Genomic DNA, 18,041 nt, shown 5'->3' with positions numbered 1-18,041 from the left:
ATACCCCAGGGGTATGTGGTACACACACTCACACACACACACACACACACACAGAGACACACACAGACACACAGTGGCCCATCCCTGCCCTGCCGCCTCAGGGCGTCCAGGGCATTGCTGACCTTCACAGCCAAGGACCGTGACCTCGGCGAAAGGGTTGTCGCAGCGGTTGCACTGGCGGCCGACGACGCCGGGCTTGCAGGTGCACTGGCCAGAGTCCATGTCGCAGGCGCGGCTGTGGGAGCCGTGCGGGAAGCAGTCGCACGGCAGGCAGGCGTCCTGCTCCGGGGGCCGGTAGTAGTTCTCCTGCAAAGGCCAGAAGCGGCCCGGGACCTCAGACGCGGGCAGAGGCCCTGCCTCTGGGGGACCAGAGGGCCCAGCCCGGCTGCCCGGGATCAGCGCTGCCCTCCGCCTAAGGTCTCCGGCCGGAGGCTCCGGACGGACAGCTGTGTCCTCAGGGAGACTCTCCCTCTCTCATGTCCCAGCAGACGCTCACTGTGGGCCCCTCTGTCCTAAAAAGGACCAGAGATTCAAATGGACACCTACGCAAAAGGGTGCCGGCAGGGCTGATGGATTTTTTTTTTTCCTTTTTTAATTGTGAGAAATCAGAAGCCACCTGCAGGTGGTCACTGGGCAGGTCAGGGCGAGGTCAAGGGCATGGGCTTCAGTTTTGCAAAGTCATGGATTTAGTCCCAGCTTGGCTGTTCACTGGCCACATTGCCCTTGCCAGGTCACTTGGCCTCCCGAGGTCCAAGGGTCTCCTCCCGAAAGCGGGGGCAGGCTGTGACTTCGGCAGACTCGTGGCCAGTGACGCAGTGACACGGGCTTCTGTGTCCAGCAGAGACATGGGACAATCCCACAGGAGGTCCAATTGTGTGTCTTTCAGTGCCTGGAGGAGCCACTAAATATGTACGGTCACTCTGGGAGGGGTCACAGGGGTCATGTTTACTGCCTTTTCTGCATTTTCTATGTATTTTTTCTTTAAAAAAAGTTTAACTTTTATTTTTTGATTTACACTTGTATTAGCTTCTGGTGTACAGCCTCATGGTTCAGTTACACGTATATATACGTATTCTTTTTCATAACAGGCCACTACAAGCCATTGAGTGTAGTTCCCTGGGCTATTTTCTGTAATTTTTTATGGAAAAAAACTCTAAGCGTGTTTCCCCTAGCGCCCTCCCCACTTTCCTCCTGCCCACGTATGCCACGGCCACCGCCTTGGGCCACGTGGCTTGTGGGGTCCACAAGGGCCCTTGTGATTTTTCAGGAGAAAAGCCACACACAGAGGCACACGTGGGACATGACAGACGTTAGACAGAGTGCTGGGGGCGTCAGAGCTGCCCTTCCTGGGTCAGCACACCCGGCCACATGACAGTGTGTCCCTCTGAGTGGTTACAGACAGAACTTCCCTCTGGGCTTCAAGTTGCCCACAGCTCACGTGCGACACATCCTGAAGGCATGGGGTGTTTCCCGGGAGGCCGAGGGGGCCGGGGTTCCGTGTGATCTGGACTGAGAACACTGCAGCTCGTTCCAAGACCACGAGGAGGTGGCCCCCACCCCACCCGGGAGTGTCAGGCACCTGAGGTGGGGGTGTGGCCTGAGCTCCTCATACTTTGCATTCTGGTCCTCGCTGAGTGCTGGTCTGATGAGAGAAAACGGCCCACCGGCAGAACCACGGCTGACAGAGATGATGCCAGACTCACAGAAACTGCTTGCTTTCTGGGGACCATGTGTGGGGCTGGGGACTTGAGTTCCCACGGTTGGAGCCAGCGCACAGGTGAAAACCGGGCCTGGGGCACGCACACTGCGTGGGGGGCAGTGAAGACACTGGGCCCTGTTAGCAGATGAGTGTGTGTGTGCAGGTGTCCAGGGAGACGTGTGTGCAGGTGCGTGTGCGCCCACCCGCAGCCTGGCCTCACCTTGCACTGACACTGTCCGCTGGTCTTGTTGCAGTCGGGGTCGAAGCCTTTGTTGACCGCACAGTGGCAGGGTCCACACACGGGGTTCCCCCACCAGCCTTTGGGGCATGGAAGGTCGATCCTGTTGGGAAAATTTGGGAAGGAGAGGAACCCTGGAGGCCTGGGCCTTGGCTGGTCTACTTCTGGGCACCTTCCTCCCTCTTGAGTGATCTGTTTCCCCCTCGGTGGCCCCCCCCCTACAGGACTTAGAGTTTCGCATTGTATGCCCAGACTTTCGGGCCGCCCTTCTGGAATGTTCTACCATTCCTGTTCCTAAGTTTAAGGATACTGTTCCTTAAAATAGTTTGTCTTTTCATATTTTTTCTTTTACCTGGAAGACAGAGGTGAGTACCCCCAACTCAGCTTCCAAAACGCCCAGCTCACAGGGAGTGGGGCGCTCAGTGACAGCTAGCCAGCCCCTAGGCTGGCTCTTCATAATCCAGCTCTCCCAGAGCAGAATGAACCCAGCTGCCCTGACAACCTCCTTCCAGGACCCAGGCATCCGCCAGCACAAGACACCCAGTGGGATTTGCAGCATCAGTGGTCCCCAGATCCCCGGGGCAGATGCTGACCACATCCCCACGGATGCTCAGAGCAGCCTTTCCAGGGAGGCAGAGCAGCTCCGTGCACCCCCAGGTGGACCCAGTGGGCTCAGAACCGCACTCCGGCCCAGTCCTGCCCTCGAGAAAGCCCAGCAGACCCTGAGATGGGCAGCGTCCCCGGTGACGGTGCCAGGCCCCTCCGACGCGCTGGCTGCTGCCTGCGGCCGTCACCCCAGCCTGGCTCCCAGCTGGACCGCTCACCTGAGGGTCACCTGCTGACCTGCTTGCCTGTAGGAAGTCCCCTTCCCCCCACGTGTCCTTCAGGCTCCTCAAAATGAGTGCTACCCTGTGTTTAGAATCCTGGCTAACAGTGTTCCCTCCGCCCACCCCCATACCCACTCATTCATCTAACCAGCAATTTTCTTTTTTAGCAGAGGGACTGGGGATTGAGCCCAGGACCTCGCGCATGCTAAGCACGCGCTCTACTGCTGAGCTGTACCCACCCCCTACAACCAGCAGTTATGAAGTCCTGACCTTGTATACACTAGGGACATAAAAATGACCCGGACAGGGTTGGGGCTCCAGTCTGGCATTTACTGACCCACATTTATCACGTAGGGAGTGCAGACCCTCGGGATCATACCCCTCCTCACTGCCTCCTCAGCCCTGCACTGCGGGCCACACCAGCCTCAGGGACGTCACAGCCTCCTGGCTGCGCCCCTTGCCTCTGCCTTCCGTCTGGTTAAACCACACCCCACGCGTGAGCCAGGGGTGCTTTGACACCAAGACCTGATACGCCACTTTTCTGCTGGGCCCCCACGGCCCCTCAAAAGCTAAGCTCTGTTCCTGGGTTGCAGGCAGGCCCCTGCCCAGGCCTGTGTCTCCCCAGTGCAGAACATGCCTGGGACAGCACACGCCAGCTCTGCCCGGGGACTCTGCCTGCTCGCTCATCAGACCAGCCTCATCCCATCACTGCTCTCCAGCTAAGCCCCATTGGTTCCCCAGGAACGCCCTCTCCCTGCAGCCTCCCTGACTCCCATCCCGCCATCACCCAGCGGGCTGTGCGGTACCAAGGGCACTGGCTGCCTCCCGCTCACAGGTGGGGTTACGGCACACTCGTCCCCACTGCACCGACACGGCTCCTGCTCCAGGAAGGATGGCACTGGCCGAGGACCGCCAGCCATGACTGCATCACCACCCAAGGGGCTGGAGTCTTGATGTGTGAAGACTCTAGCGGCCCCACCTGCCAGAACGTGATCCACCTGTGATGACTACACACCTGGGCTCCTGGGGCCTGGAGAGCACGAGGCTCCCCGATGAGCTGCACCAGGACCACGTGCAGTCAGGTGATTGCAACCCCGTGACTCGAAAGATCAATGTGTCCTGTGACTACATGCATCTTCCTGCATCTCAGCACCTGCCTGCTCTGTGCGCAGCAGGGCGCTAGATAAACGAGTCACGTTGTACGTTTCTGGGGTGGAAATGTGCTCAAACTGGGTTAGTGTGAGACGCCCAATTGGATTCTCACTTACATCACACCAAATTGAAAAAAACATGTCCCTGTGATCCAGATTCATGTGTATTTGGGGTTTAAACAACAGACCAGGTCAGGGGAAGCAGCCGAGGGGACCCTGGAGTGGGGGGCGTCCGCTCACTTGTTCTCGCAGTACTGCCCGTAGTGGCCAGACCCGCACTCGCACACGTAGCCCCGCGGGGACTCCGGGCTGTGCACGCAGGCCGCGACGTGCTTGCAGGGGTTCACGTGACACGCATCCACGCACTTCCTCCCGAAGTACCCTGCAGGGACAGGCCAGCGTTACCCCACCCAGACCCCGCCTCTGGCGTTGCAAGCCCGCCTCCCGGACCGAGACCCCCTATGTTAGGATCCTCCAGCAGTCTCCCCGAGACTCAGCTCCCCACGCCGCTCCACAAAGGAAAGCAGCCACGTCCCTTGGAGTCCCAGGAAACACAGACACCCAGCGGGTGGGTCAGACCTGAGACGCGGCGTTGAGAGCCTCCGAGGCCGCCCCCGCCCAGGAGGGAGGGGCACACGGGGAGCAGGCCCCAGCCGAGCACGAGCACGACTGCATCCCCTGAGTGCAGGGGCGGTTGCAAAGTGTTATTTTTCAGCGTGTGCTTTTCACTTAGTCTCCCCAACGTCGTGTGTGCCAGGAGGTGCAGCCGGGAGTGTCCCCTGTGCCCCCAGTGAAGAGGCAGGAAGAGAGGGCCACTCCCAGTTGCAAAACAAAGCTCAGGGCTCCAGGGACCCACAGGGCGGGGATGGGGAAGCCAGTGCGGAGACTCAGCTTCCACCGCCAGAGCCGTTGCCCTCCGCTGAGCGGCATCAGGGAACGGGCCGTGGGCGCCCACCTCTGTCGCAGACGCAGGAGTAGCCGTCCCAGGTGTTGTGGCAGCGGCTGTGCTGCGGGCAGGGGCTGGAGGAGCACGGGTCCTCCACGTCACAGCCGTCCTGCACCCTGACCTTCAGGGCGTCATTCATGTTCAGCGTGGCGATGTTGGTGGCCGTCTCCCCCATCCTCACTCCCTGCATCAGAAAAGGGCAACCAGGGTCAGTCCCAGGGCCCTGGGGCTGGAGGAACCCCGAAAGGTAACCAGGGGTTAAGGGAACCTCAAATTCTCTGGGGTCTCCCATTTCAAAAGCGATGATGTCTCATTTATGAAGTGCTGAGACTTGTCGGGGGAGGGGAGCAGAGGGTGTCGGGGTGAGGGCAGGAATAAGGGCACTTCTCCATCCATCGGCTCTGGGTCCCAGGCAGGGGACAGGCCACCTGGAATGAAGACGGAATGAGTCCTTGTTCTGCTAAGTCCATGGTGAGAGTCACAAAGGAAGGATGACGTGGATGGTGGGAGGGCATGGTGGCTGATGAAGGTGGGAGGGGCGGATGTGCAGGGGGGGCGTCCCGGGGTGGGGGCGACCATGTGAGGCACGCGGGGCCAGCTCACCGGAGTGAGGCGGCGCAGGCAAAGGAACTAAGGAGTTATTTCCTGCAGTGGGGGGCCGGGGGCGAGGGGAGCAGGAAGACGTGACTGTGACTTTACAAACAGCTCCTCCGGCTGCTGCTAGAATGACGGGTCTTAGGGACGAGCCGGGGACCCGTTCGTGAGCCTGGGGGGTGCAGGCGGCGAGGGACGGACTCCGGACAGGACTCGAAGGCAGAGCTGCGGGTGGACGACCGTGGTGTGATGCGGGGAGGGTGCGGGAGGGGAACAGGGAGCCTGGGGAGGGAGGAGGGCTCTAAGTGGAAACAGGGTGTGTCAGAGTTGGGTTGGCAATAGACAACTATTCATTTACTGAAAACTAGAGGACACCCAATGACACCCACTGCAGTGCTGGCCATCCCCGGGTCGGCCCTGGGGGCCGGGGTGGCGGGGAGGGTGGCGGCGACAGGCACTCGCACCTTCATGCAGCCCCGGAAACCACGGTGCACGGAGACCTTGTCTTCAGACACGCCACCCACGATGATGCTCCTCATTCTCAGCCCGGGAAGCTGGTTTCCTATCTGCACCGTCTCCTGCATGAGAAAAGGGGGAGACTTCCACCATCCGGAAACTTCTGGCTGGGAGGAACGTGCTCAAAGGCTGACATACAGTCTGGCAGGCAGACTCCCCACAGCCCGGGGACATCTGTGCCTCCAGACAGGACCCGGCTCAGCCTGCTTATGGAGAACACAGCTGTCTGTGTGGGACGGGCGGGGTGCAGGAGCCAGGCCAGGGGACACATGTCTGCACCCTGGCCCAGCCCAGATGGGCAGCTGGGGGTGCCGCAGGCAACCCTCCCATCTCTGCGATGGGCGCCACTAACAGGCCACTGTTTGCGAAAGCTTGGGAAGCTAGAAAGGTGACAGCGAGTGGAGAACGTGTCCACGGTGGCAGGACTCTGGGAGGGTCTCAGCCGGATCCTCAGGCTCAGGAAGACGTGCACGTGGAACACGACAGCTGCTTATTCCCAGAACCAGACGTTAGATGAGCCTGGACTCCAGAAGCACTTAAGAATCACAAGTGGCCCCTCAAGCGTGTGGGTGTCCCGTAAGCACGCCTGGTGTTACCTGGCGGTGAACCCGGGAAACCCGGCATGGCTCAGCAAGCACTGAGTGCGCCCTGCCGGAGCGCCACCTGCCCATCTGGGGTGGCTGCACCTCGCGGTGTCCCACAGCCCCCTCTGGGGCCTGAGTGCTACTGCTCGCCCACCCATATCCTCCTCTGTACCCCAGAGCCCTGAGTGTACAACTGTGGCTCAAGACAGCTTTGCTAAAAGAAACTGTGACGGTGGGACACACAGATGGACCAAGACCAGTTCCTGGCTCCGGGAGCTGACATCCAGAAAGGGGGTGAGGTGCGGACTCTGGTGACCTCAGCATAAGGAGGAACAGGAGGCCCAAGGTTCAGGGGGGCCCAGGAAGCGCTTCCCCAAATCCACACGGGCCTGGCAGGTCCTGGCACACGGAGGGGCCCCTCCGTTCTCCCACAGGCCCAGTGGAGGGGGCTGTTCTGAAGAGGGTACAGGCGCCAGCTCACCTGGTCCATGCCATAGTCCAAGGTCATGACTGCCAGGTACTTGATGTCTTTGCCCTCCTTGGCGCTCTTCAGTTCTACCAACAGGTGGTGCCACGCCCCGTCAGTCACACGTGACCTGGACAGTCGCATGGACACCACATCGGAGGGGCCGTGGGACACCTCAAACTGGACATAGTTGTTCAGGATCTGTAGGACAGTGGGGGCTACACTGGTGACTGAGGTGATGACAACAAATAAAATAACAAAGCCACGCAAACAGACGCACTGGATCAAAACGGACCTAAAAATTAGGCAAAGTTTGATTTGTGGCTGCTGACTGTAACACTCCTCAGAATTACATGCCTGTGGGGGGAGGGTAATAGCTCAGTGGTACAGCAAATGCTTAGCATGTACGAGGTCCTGGGTTCAGTCCCCAGTATCTCCATTAAAAAAAATTACATGTCTTTTTCTATCGTAAGAAGTGTCAAACGGTGACAGAGTTCAAGTCAGATAAAGCCCATTAGACTTGAGTATGTGGAACAGCCACAGATTCAGGTTACTATATTAAGCTCTTATTTTGGGGTATAAATGTTACACTTTATGAGACAAGATTCAGGCCACCATGTTCAAATATATGTATGAAAAAAACAAAAGTCAGCACAGTAACTGGCCTAAGATGTTCTTGCTTTAAGAAAATGAAACCAGGGCAATGCTGAGATCACGTCTCCCTTTCCCCAGTGAAGGACAGAGTAGTTTGGACCAACCCTCCTCCTGAGAACACTTAGAAAAATGAGACAAAATGTTGCAGCCCACTTGTCTAAGGCATCAGAGTGACTCAAGTCACTGCAAGTTAGAAAATGGAAATCTGCAGAAAGGTGCTTAGGGCTTTGCCATACGATTGTCAGCTGGTTCTGGAAGGCACAGCTGAGGTTGAAAGATGAGCAAAGCCTTCTTGGCTCATGGAGCTGGGAGGATAGAAACTGGAATTCAGAGCCTGCCCAGGGTGGGAGCTGCCAACCAGAAGCAGACATGAGGGATAATGACACCATCATCCTAGTTTCAAATTCTCTCCAGTTTTTCTACATGATGTCCAGCACTCAATCAAAAATAACCAAGTATCTGAGGAGACAAGAAAACATACTTGAAACAGACCCATGGGAATCCAGACCATAGAACCATCAGACACAGACCTGAAAATAATCATGGGAACCATAGACCTTTCAAGGAAACTGATTCGGGTGACCAGTATTTCTAGATGTAAATGTTCCATTTCATGAGGTAAGATTCAAGCTACCATGTTTAAATACATGTGAGAAATATGAAAAAACAGCATTGTAACTAACCTAAGATACTCATGTTAATAGATAACTTCAGGGGGGAGGGTATAGCTCAGTGGTAGAGTGTGTGCCTAGCATGCACGAGGTCCAGGGTTCAATTCCCAGTACTGCCATTTAAAATCAATCAATCAACCTGATTACCTCCCCTCACTAAATAAATAAAAAAATAAAAATTTTAAAAATGTTTAAAGAAGAAAAAAGATAATTTCAATGAAAAGACAGAGCAGATTTAAAAAAAACTATTAGTGTACTGCTTAAAAGAGAGGCACCTGAAATATAACAAAACAGAAATATTGAAAGAAAAAAGATAGAAAAAGATAAACACCAACAAAAAGCTAGTGTAGCTATATTAATATGAGACAAACTAGACTTTGAGGCAAAAATAAGTACTAAAGATAAAGAGGGTTTTTGTCATGATAAGAGAGTCAATATTCCAGAAAGATAAAACAACTTTAAATTTGTATGCGCCTAATAACATAGCCTCAAAATCTACAAAGCAAAAATTGACAGATGTAAAGGAAGAGATAAAGCTACAATCAAGACTGGAGATTTTTAACTCATTTCTCTCAGTAACTGAGCAAACAGACAAAAAAAAAAAGATCAATGATCCAGAAGATTTGAATGCCACACAAACAAACATCACCTACTTGACGTATATAGAACACCAAAGGACACAACTGCAGGGCACACATTCTTTCCAAGTACAGGTGGGACATTCACATAAGACTAAATGCTGGGCTGTAAAGCAAGTCTCAACATATCTCACAGGTCTGAAATCATACAGGGTACCGTTCTCTGACCTACAATTATGCTAGAAACAATAACAAAATGATTTACCAGAAAATGCCACCTGTTTGCTAGTTGAAAAATATACTTGTAAATACCTGATGGGTCGAAGAAGAAATCATGATGGAAAACAGAAAATATAATTAACTGATTATACAGATAATGCAACTAATAATGTACTTTGATTTTCAGTCTGAATTGATAGTTGAAGAAGGTAATTTTTCACCTTTTTACATTGTTTCCTTTCGTTCCCCAGAAGTCTAAGTCAACTCATTACCTTTCCTCGCCGTTCCATTCTCTTTCACTGTCCTTGCTAACAAAACCCCACAGCCAGCAGATCAACAATGAAGTGACGGATGTCTCCAAACAAAAGCAGTGCCTGCGGAACGATCCCAGGACGGTAGCAGTACCTGCCACCTGCGATCTGTCACCGGATTTAACAGCAGCCAGCTTATCCCACTTGACAATGCAGGTGGACTTAGGGCGCCTGAGAGCAATTACCCAAATTGCTTGGGCTGGAGGATGAGCCTGTGGCTTGTCTGGCCTGGCGTGGAGGCCAGGAACACCTCGACTGCTGCCCCAGAGCTCGCGGGCCCGTGGGAGGCCTGCATTCCACACGCGTCGTGTGGGAATAACCTGGAACACTCCTGTAACCCTGGCTGGCCAGCCTGTGGGAACTGCCCTGGGGCGGCCTTCTGGGTGGCCACTGAGGTCTGGAGGATCCTCCCAAGGTCACCACTCCTGCCACCCAGCCTTCCACAGGGAGGGGCTGGCCACAGTCCCTGGCAAAAAAACTTCATTTTTGGCTTAGCTACCCATAACGCAGTTACTCAAACAATACGGGAGTTTGTGGCTTTCGGGGCTGTTCCTGCAGACAGCGTACTTTTTCCTACGGAGACCCCACTGCCAAATGACAACTGCCACATTCCAATTCATCACCTCAATCAGCCAATTTAATTTGCCCCAATGGTGAAACACCACAGAGGAAAACACCACCCCGGGCAGAGCTGCGCTTGCCAAGCGCCGGCCAGAGCCGGCTCAGGGGCCGCCTGGTAAACTCGTAAAATTGCTGGTTAATAAGGGAAAGACAATGACAGCTGTAATTATCCCGGACGCACAAACCGCCTTCAGTGCGACCTGAGCGAGCCTGTGCTGGAAACAATCCTCAACGGTGACTCGGGGGAGGGGACAGGTGGAGGTGAGGGACACGTGGGAGATGGGTGGACAGGAGCGAGGTGGGGGGATGGGTGGGAGGTGGGGAGATGGATGGGAGGTGGGGGGACAGGAGCGAGGTGGGGGACGGGTGGGAGGTGGGGAGACGGGTGGGAGGTGGGGGACAGGTGGGCGCAGAGAAGGAGACACCCCCAGGCTCTGAGCCCCCAGTCCCTGCCGGAGCAGAGTCAGTCAGGCCTCTCTGGGGTCCTGTCTTGATCTGTGAGTCTGCAGCCTCCCAACCTGCTTGCCGGGAGCCCTCGGAGTCCTGCCCCGCTGACCCCCGACAGTGCGCTCACAGGGGCGTGGGCAGTGCTCTGTCCCCTCCCTGTCTGGTCCTGTCACATGGAAGCACTTCCAGATGCACAGCCCACAGGGACGACGGGAGAGGGTCCTGTGGACACGGCAGGACCTGGGCGACAATGAGCCGGGGACCTGGAGCTCGGAGTTTCTGGCTTCACAAGGGATCGCACCCCCGACCGTCTGGCCCAGTGCAGCCTCCCTGTCTGGGAATGCAGTCCACTCCGCACTGGCCAGAGCACCAGGTCAGTCCCAGGGCCCCGGGGAGAGAAGAGATGGCACACAGCTCGGTGCGGACACAGGGCTACAGCAGAGGGGACCAGAGCTAGCTCTGGGAAGAACTTCCCGATGGTGGGAGCCCGTCCACCTGAAGCAGGTGGTCCTGGGATGACAGCGGCAGGTTCCAGTGCAGCCTGGCCCGGAGGCAAAAGAGGAGGCGGGCAGAGGGGCAGAACGTCCCGGGGGTGAAGGGTGCAGGGAGGGGCCAGGGGCCGCGCTGGCTGAAGACAACAAACGGCCTGTGAAGGAAGCCTGCCCTGCTCCCCGAGACGGTGTGCGCACAGGTCCGCCGAGTCCACACGCTCATGGAGATGTGTACACACACACACACACACACACACACACACACACACACACACACACTTGCAGGAAAGCCTGAAGGAAAGATAGGAAAAACAGCCCGGGGATGGAATCCTGCAAACCAAGATGGCGTCCTGCTTGGGCACGACTCCCACAGGCCACTGCTGTGTCCAGGGGCGGGTTGGGGGACAAGCCCGTTTGAGAAGAGTCATCAGTGGACTTCCCAGGAGGGAGAACCCTCTAGTGTGGCTTCCCGGATCAGAGTGGGCAGCGTCACACAGGAACGTCCCGTCTGTGGTCACTGCCTGGAGACGTGAGGACAGAGGACCAGCTCTCGGCCCAGGGCCTGGCCGGGCAAGCCTGCACCCACGCCTGGGAGTTCCCCGCCTGTGTTTGTGAAACCGCACCTCCTGGACCCTCCAGCATCTCAGGACCCCAGGCTGACAGCGAGGGCAGGAATTCCTCCATCCGCCTCCAGCGAGGACAGCGGGAGGCGGGGGGCAGCCCGATGGAGGACCTGGCGTGGGTCACAAATCAAAGTAGCACACTTACTTCCTCAAATGAAATGCCTGCAAGCTGGGAACGGGCAAGGGGGGACCGGCTGGGAAGGAAGAGAAACCCAGACAGAGAGCATCAGAATAAGCCTGTGCAACCCGCAGGAACTCCGCTCCCATGCAGCGTCTTCAACACACGGAACCGCAGAGACCAGAGACAAGAACACACGCACGGTGATGCGATTTTAGGAAGATTTTTAGGAAACTTGTGGCTGAGCATGACCGCTGGGCAATACGGGCACAGGAGCAGGAATCTCCACCGGTCGGCGAGGCCTGCTGTTCCCACCTGGAGGTGCTCACCCCCCCACCGCCCAGAGGCCGGGGCTGCCGCCCAGCAGCACAGCAGGGCTGAGGTTCGCTGCGGAGGAGCGGGGCCCCCAGCCCGCCCAGCCCCGAACTTACTCCATCTCCGGGCGTAAAGGAGAGAGAAGTGAGAGGCTCGGGGGGGCCGGGCTCCCGTGTGGCACTCTGCTTGCTTCACTCAGGTACACGCCTGCCGCGCAGGTGCCCGGGGTGGGACGTGGATCTCGCTCACCTGGAGATGGAGCCTGGAGGACACGCCCGCTGTGGCCTCCAGCAGCACGCCATCCTCCTTCCTGGTCCGGAACATGAGCCCCAGGTACCAGGGCACGGAGACAGTGACGTCCAGGTCACTCCAGGACACGACGCTCTCCCCGCTGAAGCGCTGGGGGTGGGGCATGACTGTGGGCACAGACGCCGAGGCTGCTGAGTCACACAGGCCCCTGAGAGTCCTCCTCCGCTGCAGGGGATGGGGGTAGGCTCCCGGGAAGGGGACGGAAGGAACCCCGGGCCTTTTTCATCTGAATGCAAAGGCGGGTCTCAGGCTGGTGGGCACTAGCTTTCTGAATCCAGGAGCCACAGCTCTGCAGAAGCCCACATTCCCCAGGACACTGGCCACCCTCCTGGGGAGTGAGGCTGAGGCCTAGGGGGTCTCAACCACAGCCAGTGTACGGTCAGGAGCTCTTAGGCTGGGTGGCAGGCAGAGTGGGACAGCTCAGGAGACTGGGGTGCTGGGGGGCCCTGTGAGCCAAGCCTATCTGTCACAGCCCACACCTGCCGGGTTGAGGGCCCTGGGGCCTGGCAGGGGCTGTTCTGAGTGCCATCCCCCAGTGGGACAGGGTGAGGTGGCAGTGCACCCTGCACACGGGGTTTTCTGCACATGCACCTCAACCCTGCAGCCTGACCGACCTCAGCTGCTATCTGGGGTGAATTTGCAACCCCCAGGCTCATGGGCCACTGTTTCTCTGCTCCTGGTGATGGCACAGAGATGGGAAGGCTGCTGGAGGCTCCCAGATGGTTTGGGGGAACCAGGGAAGTGGCAATGGGGGGATCTGCAGCTTCAGCCAGTCTGTCACACTTGGAAAAGGTCCGGGTGCCAGACAGACCCGTAGGCAGGCCTGAGGCCGAGTCAAACCAGCTTCCTCATTTTGCCTCCAGACGCCTGCGCATAGCAGGCAGTGGGCCACCCCAGGACCTCACCCTAATCGCTCCAGGTGGGACTGCACGGTCATCAAGACGAGGTGTGAAAGGCCAGACCAGCAACACAGGGCACGCCAGGTGGGGCCGCCTTCGGAGGCGACAGCCTCATGAGCACCAGGCATCTGTTTCCTGCTCTTAGGAACCCAGACCTGTTTTTCCTGGCACTGTCGAAGCCGGACTTGGGGCCTCCATAACAGGAACCCGGGGGCATGGGCAGCCCCGCTGGCACTGTGTCCACCCAGGCATGCCGCCCCTCCCTGTGACCCGAGCTTCCTGCACATGGTGGTCAGCCGGGGCTGGGCCTGACCAGTCCACAGGGCCCGGACGAGCCCGCCCACCTGCTGCCCGGAAAACAGATCTTCAGGCCTTGAAAGTGCACGGTGCTTTGTACACAAATAATCAGGCCCTGCCCGGTAAGTCCACCCTGACAAGGATTGTGGCTGTAACACAATTCCACGTCATGTGCCTCGGCCCCAGCAGTAACAGCCCTGGGCAGGGTGGACCTGGCGCAGGTAAGCCCCGCCTGCTGGCTCCACCCCTTCCCCCTGCACCGACCCAACGCTGCTCTCCTCCAGAACATTCTGTCCTGGTTCCCACCTATTTCTGCTTCATCGACTCCTTTGAGAATTGTAGAAAAGTCGTGGACACCATCCCCCTAAAAGAGTCACACTGGAACCTCCAGCCCAACCTGTGGGGCGCAGGGGCCGAGGTGAGGGGCGTCTGACTTCTACAGAGAGGCCGTGGGCTGAGGCCAGAGGGCGGCTCCAGGCAGCACTTCTCCTGGCCATCAACTTGCTACTGAGCTCTGGGCATTTCCAAGGCGGACCCAGGGAGCACGCCCAAGCTTATCTGGCTTCAATCTACCCCTTTTGGTTTACCTTAAACTTAAAGAGCGTCAATGATTTTTAAAATGATGACTCTTATTTAACACTGCATTGCTTCAAAAGGAGCGAACTGTTTAAAACCTGCCAGAGTCTATAACTGCAAGGGTGGGGCTGGGGAGAGGCCCTGCCTTTGATGCCCACAACACGGTCCAGGAGGGAAGCAGCCAGCTGGAGGACCCCCCCCCACCCCGGGGCGGTGAGAAGGGGCATGGGGGTGTCGAGCCTGGGAACCTGCCCCTTCAGGCCTCGGGATGCCTGTGAAGCCGGCTGCCGCCACCAAGAGGCCCAGCCAGGCCCCACCTCCCTTCTCTGACCCTCCTGGGCTCCCAACGTCATGCTGGCCCTGCTCAGACAGGGTGCTGTGTCCTGCACACCCATCCTGGAGCCCCCACCCCCGCTCCAACATCCCCCGCCCTGGTGCCCCCAGGAACCCTCTCAGCCTCGCCCCAGTCCAGGCCCTGTGCCTGCTCCCACTCGCCACCGGACCCAGGCCTGGGGACACACATGCCCCTGGAGGCTGCGGGCCCTGGCGGTGAAGCCCCACCCAAGTGGCCCCCGCCCCGACGCCAGCCTCACCTTGCTCACAGTTCTTCCCGCCAAAGCGGAGCGGGCACTCACAGATGTACGTGTTCCAGCCGCTGACACAGGTGCCCCCGTTCTGACACCAGCTCCCCTCGCAGAAGTTCCTCTGGGCAGTGCAGCCTGGAAACAGAGTGCGTGGCATGGTCCCGGTGCGGAGAACAGGGGCAGGTGGGGGCGCGGGGGCATTGTCACTGTGTCCTAGCACCCACGCTGTGGGAAACATGCCCAGTGGACACAGTGGGAGGGCAGGCAGGCAGGCCCGGGATCCCCGGAGCATCAGAACATGAGACCTGAACTTGCACGAGGCGTGCTGCCCACGTCCAGAGACTCTGGGGCTCCGGGCCATCCACCAGCTGCCCGGGCCATCTGGTGACCTGCTCAAGGCCCTGGGACCGAGTGACCAGGTCCAGCCGGGCCCGCCCACAGCTTCGCCGCCACCCAGCAGGACCCCAGACTCAAGAGCAGCTGGGCGCACATGGGCTTGGTCCCAGGAAGTCACTTCCCAGGACGTGGAGGCGGCCCTCCCGCGCGGCCGCCGCAGCCCCCCACAGCCCCCCCGCAGCCCTGGCGGGTGGCCCTGCCTTACCTGCCCTGGTGCCGTTGTTGGCAATGAAGCTGGCCATGTCCACCTTCCTGCCGTCGATGGACAGGTTCCGCATGCAGCCCACAAACTGCCGGTTGTGCACGGGGAAGTCCTCGGGCAGGTTGGGGACGCCCCCCAGGAGCAGGGGGCCCGTCAGATCCAGGGACCTGTGGAGGCAGCACCACCCTCTGTGACGGCCGGGTGGGGAGGGGCAGCCTGACCTCACGAGGGCCTCTGCCACTGGGCACGCTCGCCGTCTGAGCGGGTGGAGGCCAGGCAGGCAGGTGGCCGGCAGGTCCGAACACACCCAGCAGATCCTACTTCTGGTGCCACCCCTGTGCCCTGGTTTCCCCCAACTTGCGCCAGAGCCTGGCAAACTGGATGTCCTGGGTGGCTGCCCCTGAGTCCTGCCGCCAGTCCACACGGGAACAGGACGTACAGCGCCACATTCCCCTGGCCTCCAATGACCTGGAAGGGAGGTCACAGCAAACCAGGACCCTGGCTCTGTAGGAGCAGCCACGTGGCTTCGGGCAGGGGCCGAGAAGCTCCAGGCACAGCGGTCTTATCAGTAGTACGGGCGTGGCCCCACCTCCATCTCAGTTGGGGGATCTGACCAAACAGGCCTATTTCACACCCAGTGCTCAGGGTAGACCAGGCTCATCGGACTGCGGTCTCCCAAAAGCTTGTTAAATATCCCACCAAAACACAATCAGGAATGACTCGAACAAGAACCTTCGCTCTGAGGTTTGAAGCTGGTGTTACAAAAATAGAAACACGGCAACGGCCACCGAGGTCCATGTCAGCACCTCTCTGCCCTGAGTTAGGATGGGCCCCAGGGGACCTCTGGGCCAGAGGGTGACACGGCCACTGTGATAATGGAGGGAGGTCGCTGACTCAATGCTGAGTCATGGGGACCAGTACTTACGAGGACCAAGTCAGGGATGCATGGAGACAGGCCTGGGGATGGGTGGCTTCCAGGGCCAGCAAGCTGGCCATCACATCCCTGGGGCTGGCCTGGCTACACTTTGGCAGTTGTGTCAAAGGGGACTTATTCTAGAAAGTTCTAACGTGTTGGAGGAAAGGGGACAGAATCTGACTCCAGGCAGATCAGGGCCGCCTGGGCGCTGGGCCCAGAGCGCCGTGTTGGGGACCCGCCCAGTGGAACCCCTTTCGGAGCAGTGGCTGTGGCGGGTGGACACGAGGGCCCCCCTTCCTGGGACACTCACTTCTTGGAGCCGCTCTGAGTGCCCTGGGCTGCACAGCTGTAGTTGCCGACAAAGCTGCCAAAGCGCACGGCCACGGCCGTGTCACAGTCGTCCACGGTCACCACCGCCACCTTCTCCCCGGACGGCCCGTGGGGCAGGCCCAGGCGGCCGATGTGGGGCTGTGGGAGAGAACGCACCAGAGGCGTCAGCGGGTTCTCCAGCCCCGGCACACGCCCGCGCCCCGCCGTGGGGGAGGACACGTGAGGGGAGGAGCCCCCGGCCTCGTGGTCAGTTAGTCCCTGAACCAGCTGTACTGGGTCAACAGTGAAGCCTCCAAATTTGTTTCTTTCCAGACCAGAACGTGACCTTATTTGGAAATAGGGTTTTGCAGGTGTAACTGGTTAGGGTGAGGTCATACCACGTAGCAGGGTGAACCCTTATCCAGCGTGACCGCTGTCCTTGTAAGACACAGAGACAGAGACACACAGGGTGTCGTGTGACAGCGGAGGCGGAGAGGATGCCCTGCAGTGTTGCGGGCACAGGCACCAGCCAGGGGGCACCCAGGACCCGGCGCCCCCAGCATCTGGAGGAGATGAGGAGGACCCTTCCCTAGAGCCCACGGGCAGCGAGGCCCTGCAGGCTCCTCGGTTTCAGACTTCCGGCCTCCAGAACTGGGGGGAATACATTTCTGTTGTCGCAAGCCCCCCCGTTTGTGGTATTTGTTAACAGCAGCCAACACCAAAGCCCTGGGACCCTCTTGAATGTCAGAGTCTGCCTAAGAGTCCAAGCGACGGCCGGACCCGCGTCCACACCCCTCCTGTCCAGGTCCCTGCTCACCCCTCTGGGTGCTCCTGGATGCAGGTGCCCCCCGGCCCCCATATAGCATGAGGCTCCCTGTCCCGGCCAGGAGGCTGGGGACCGCAGGCACTCACGTCACGCCTGGGCTCACGCCTTTCCTCGCCCTGGAATGACCTGACAGTACCTTCTGCTGGTCCGGAGTCGACCACCACTTGTGTCCCCAGCCCCACCCTCCTCCCCTCATCCCCTCTGCGGCCGTCCCCACGGTTCTCAAATACTCTGTCTCCCTGCCCAGGGCTGGTTGTAAGAACTCCTGTGGAATCAGTGACAGGGCACACCCTGCTCACTTCTGAAAGAAGCAGGGTCCCTTCTCCAGGAGGCTGTGCTTGGCGTCCAGTGATGACCCTCCCAGCGGGGCAGCCCCGCCCATCTCTGGGCGTCTCTCGCGGGTCTCTGGGCTGCCCTGGGGGACGCCGAGCACGTTCCCCCTGACAGCCCTCGGGCTCCTTCCAGCAGGAGACAAGGAGACTGCTCATGCAGCCATGTCACGTGGGACCGCTGCAACATTCCGGAAACGTGGTGGGCAGGCTCGGGCTGGGCCAGGCCACCAAACTTCCTTCCCCACCTGTACAGCCTGGATGACAAGACCCGCATTCTGTGACAGGCTTGTGGGTTAGCCCAGATGACAAGCGCAAAGTGTCACCAA

General features: G+C 58.7%; 1 protein-coding gene across 1 annotated transcript in view; it reads right to left on the bottom strand.

The window, feature by feature from the left end:
• Positions 1 to 18,041, bottom strand: part of CELSR1 (cadherin EGF LAG seven-pass G-type receptor 1) — a 133,735-nt gene that overhangs the window by 29,695 nt on the left and 85,999 nt on the right. The window contains exons 6-15 of the mRNA XM_031463458.2: positions 16,559 to 16,716; positions 15,336 to 15,499; positions 14,744 to 14,869; positions 12,319 to 12,485; positions 7,037 to 7,222; positions 5,920 to 6,033; positions 4,871 to 5,045; positions 4,156 to 4,297; positions 1,920 to 2,040; positions 123 to 306 (exon numbers count right to left, since the gene is read on the bottom strand). Coding sequence (XP_031319318.2) covers positions 123 to 306; positions 1,920 to 2,040; positions 4,156 to 4,297; positions 4,871 to 5,045; positions 5,920 to 6,033; positions 7,037 to 7,222; positions 12,319 to 12,485; positions 14,744 to 14,869; positions 15,336 to 15,499; positions 16,559 to 16,716 — 1,537 coding nt within the window. The remainder of the gene's footprint in view (positions 1 to 122; positions 307 to 1,919; positions 2,041 to 4,155; positions 4,298 to 4,870; positions 5,046 to 5,919; positions 6,034 to 7,036; positions 7,223 to 12,318; positions 12,486 to 14,743; positions 14,870 to 15,335; positions 15,500 to 16,558; positions 16,717 to 18,041) is intronic.

The sequence above is a fragment of the Camelus dromedarius genome, chromosome 11 (genome assembly GCF_036321535.1).
Source record: "Camelus dromedarius isolate mCamDro1 chromosome 11, mCamDro1.pat, whole genome shotgun sequence".
Taxonomy (NCBI): domain Eukaryota; kingdom Metazoa; phylum Chordata; class Mammalia; order Artiodactyla; family Camelidae; genus Camelus; species Camelus dromedarius.
Note: the sequence above shows the minus strand (reverse complement) of the source record. Positions and strands in the feature narration are given on the sequence as shown.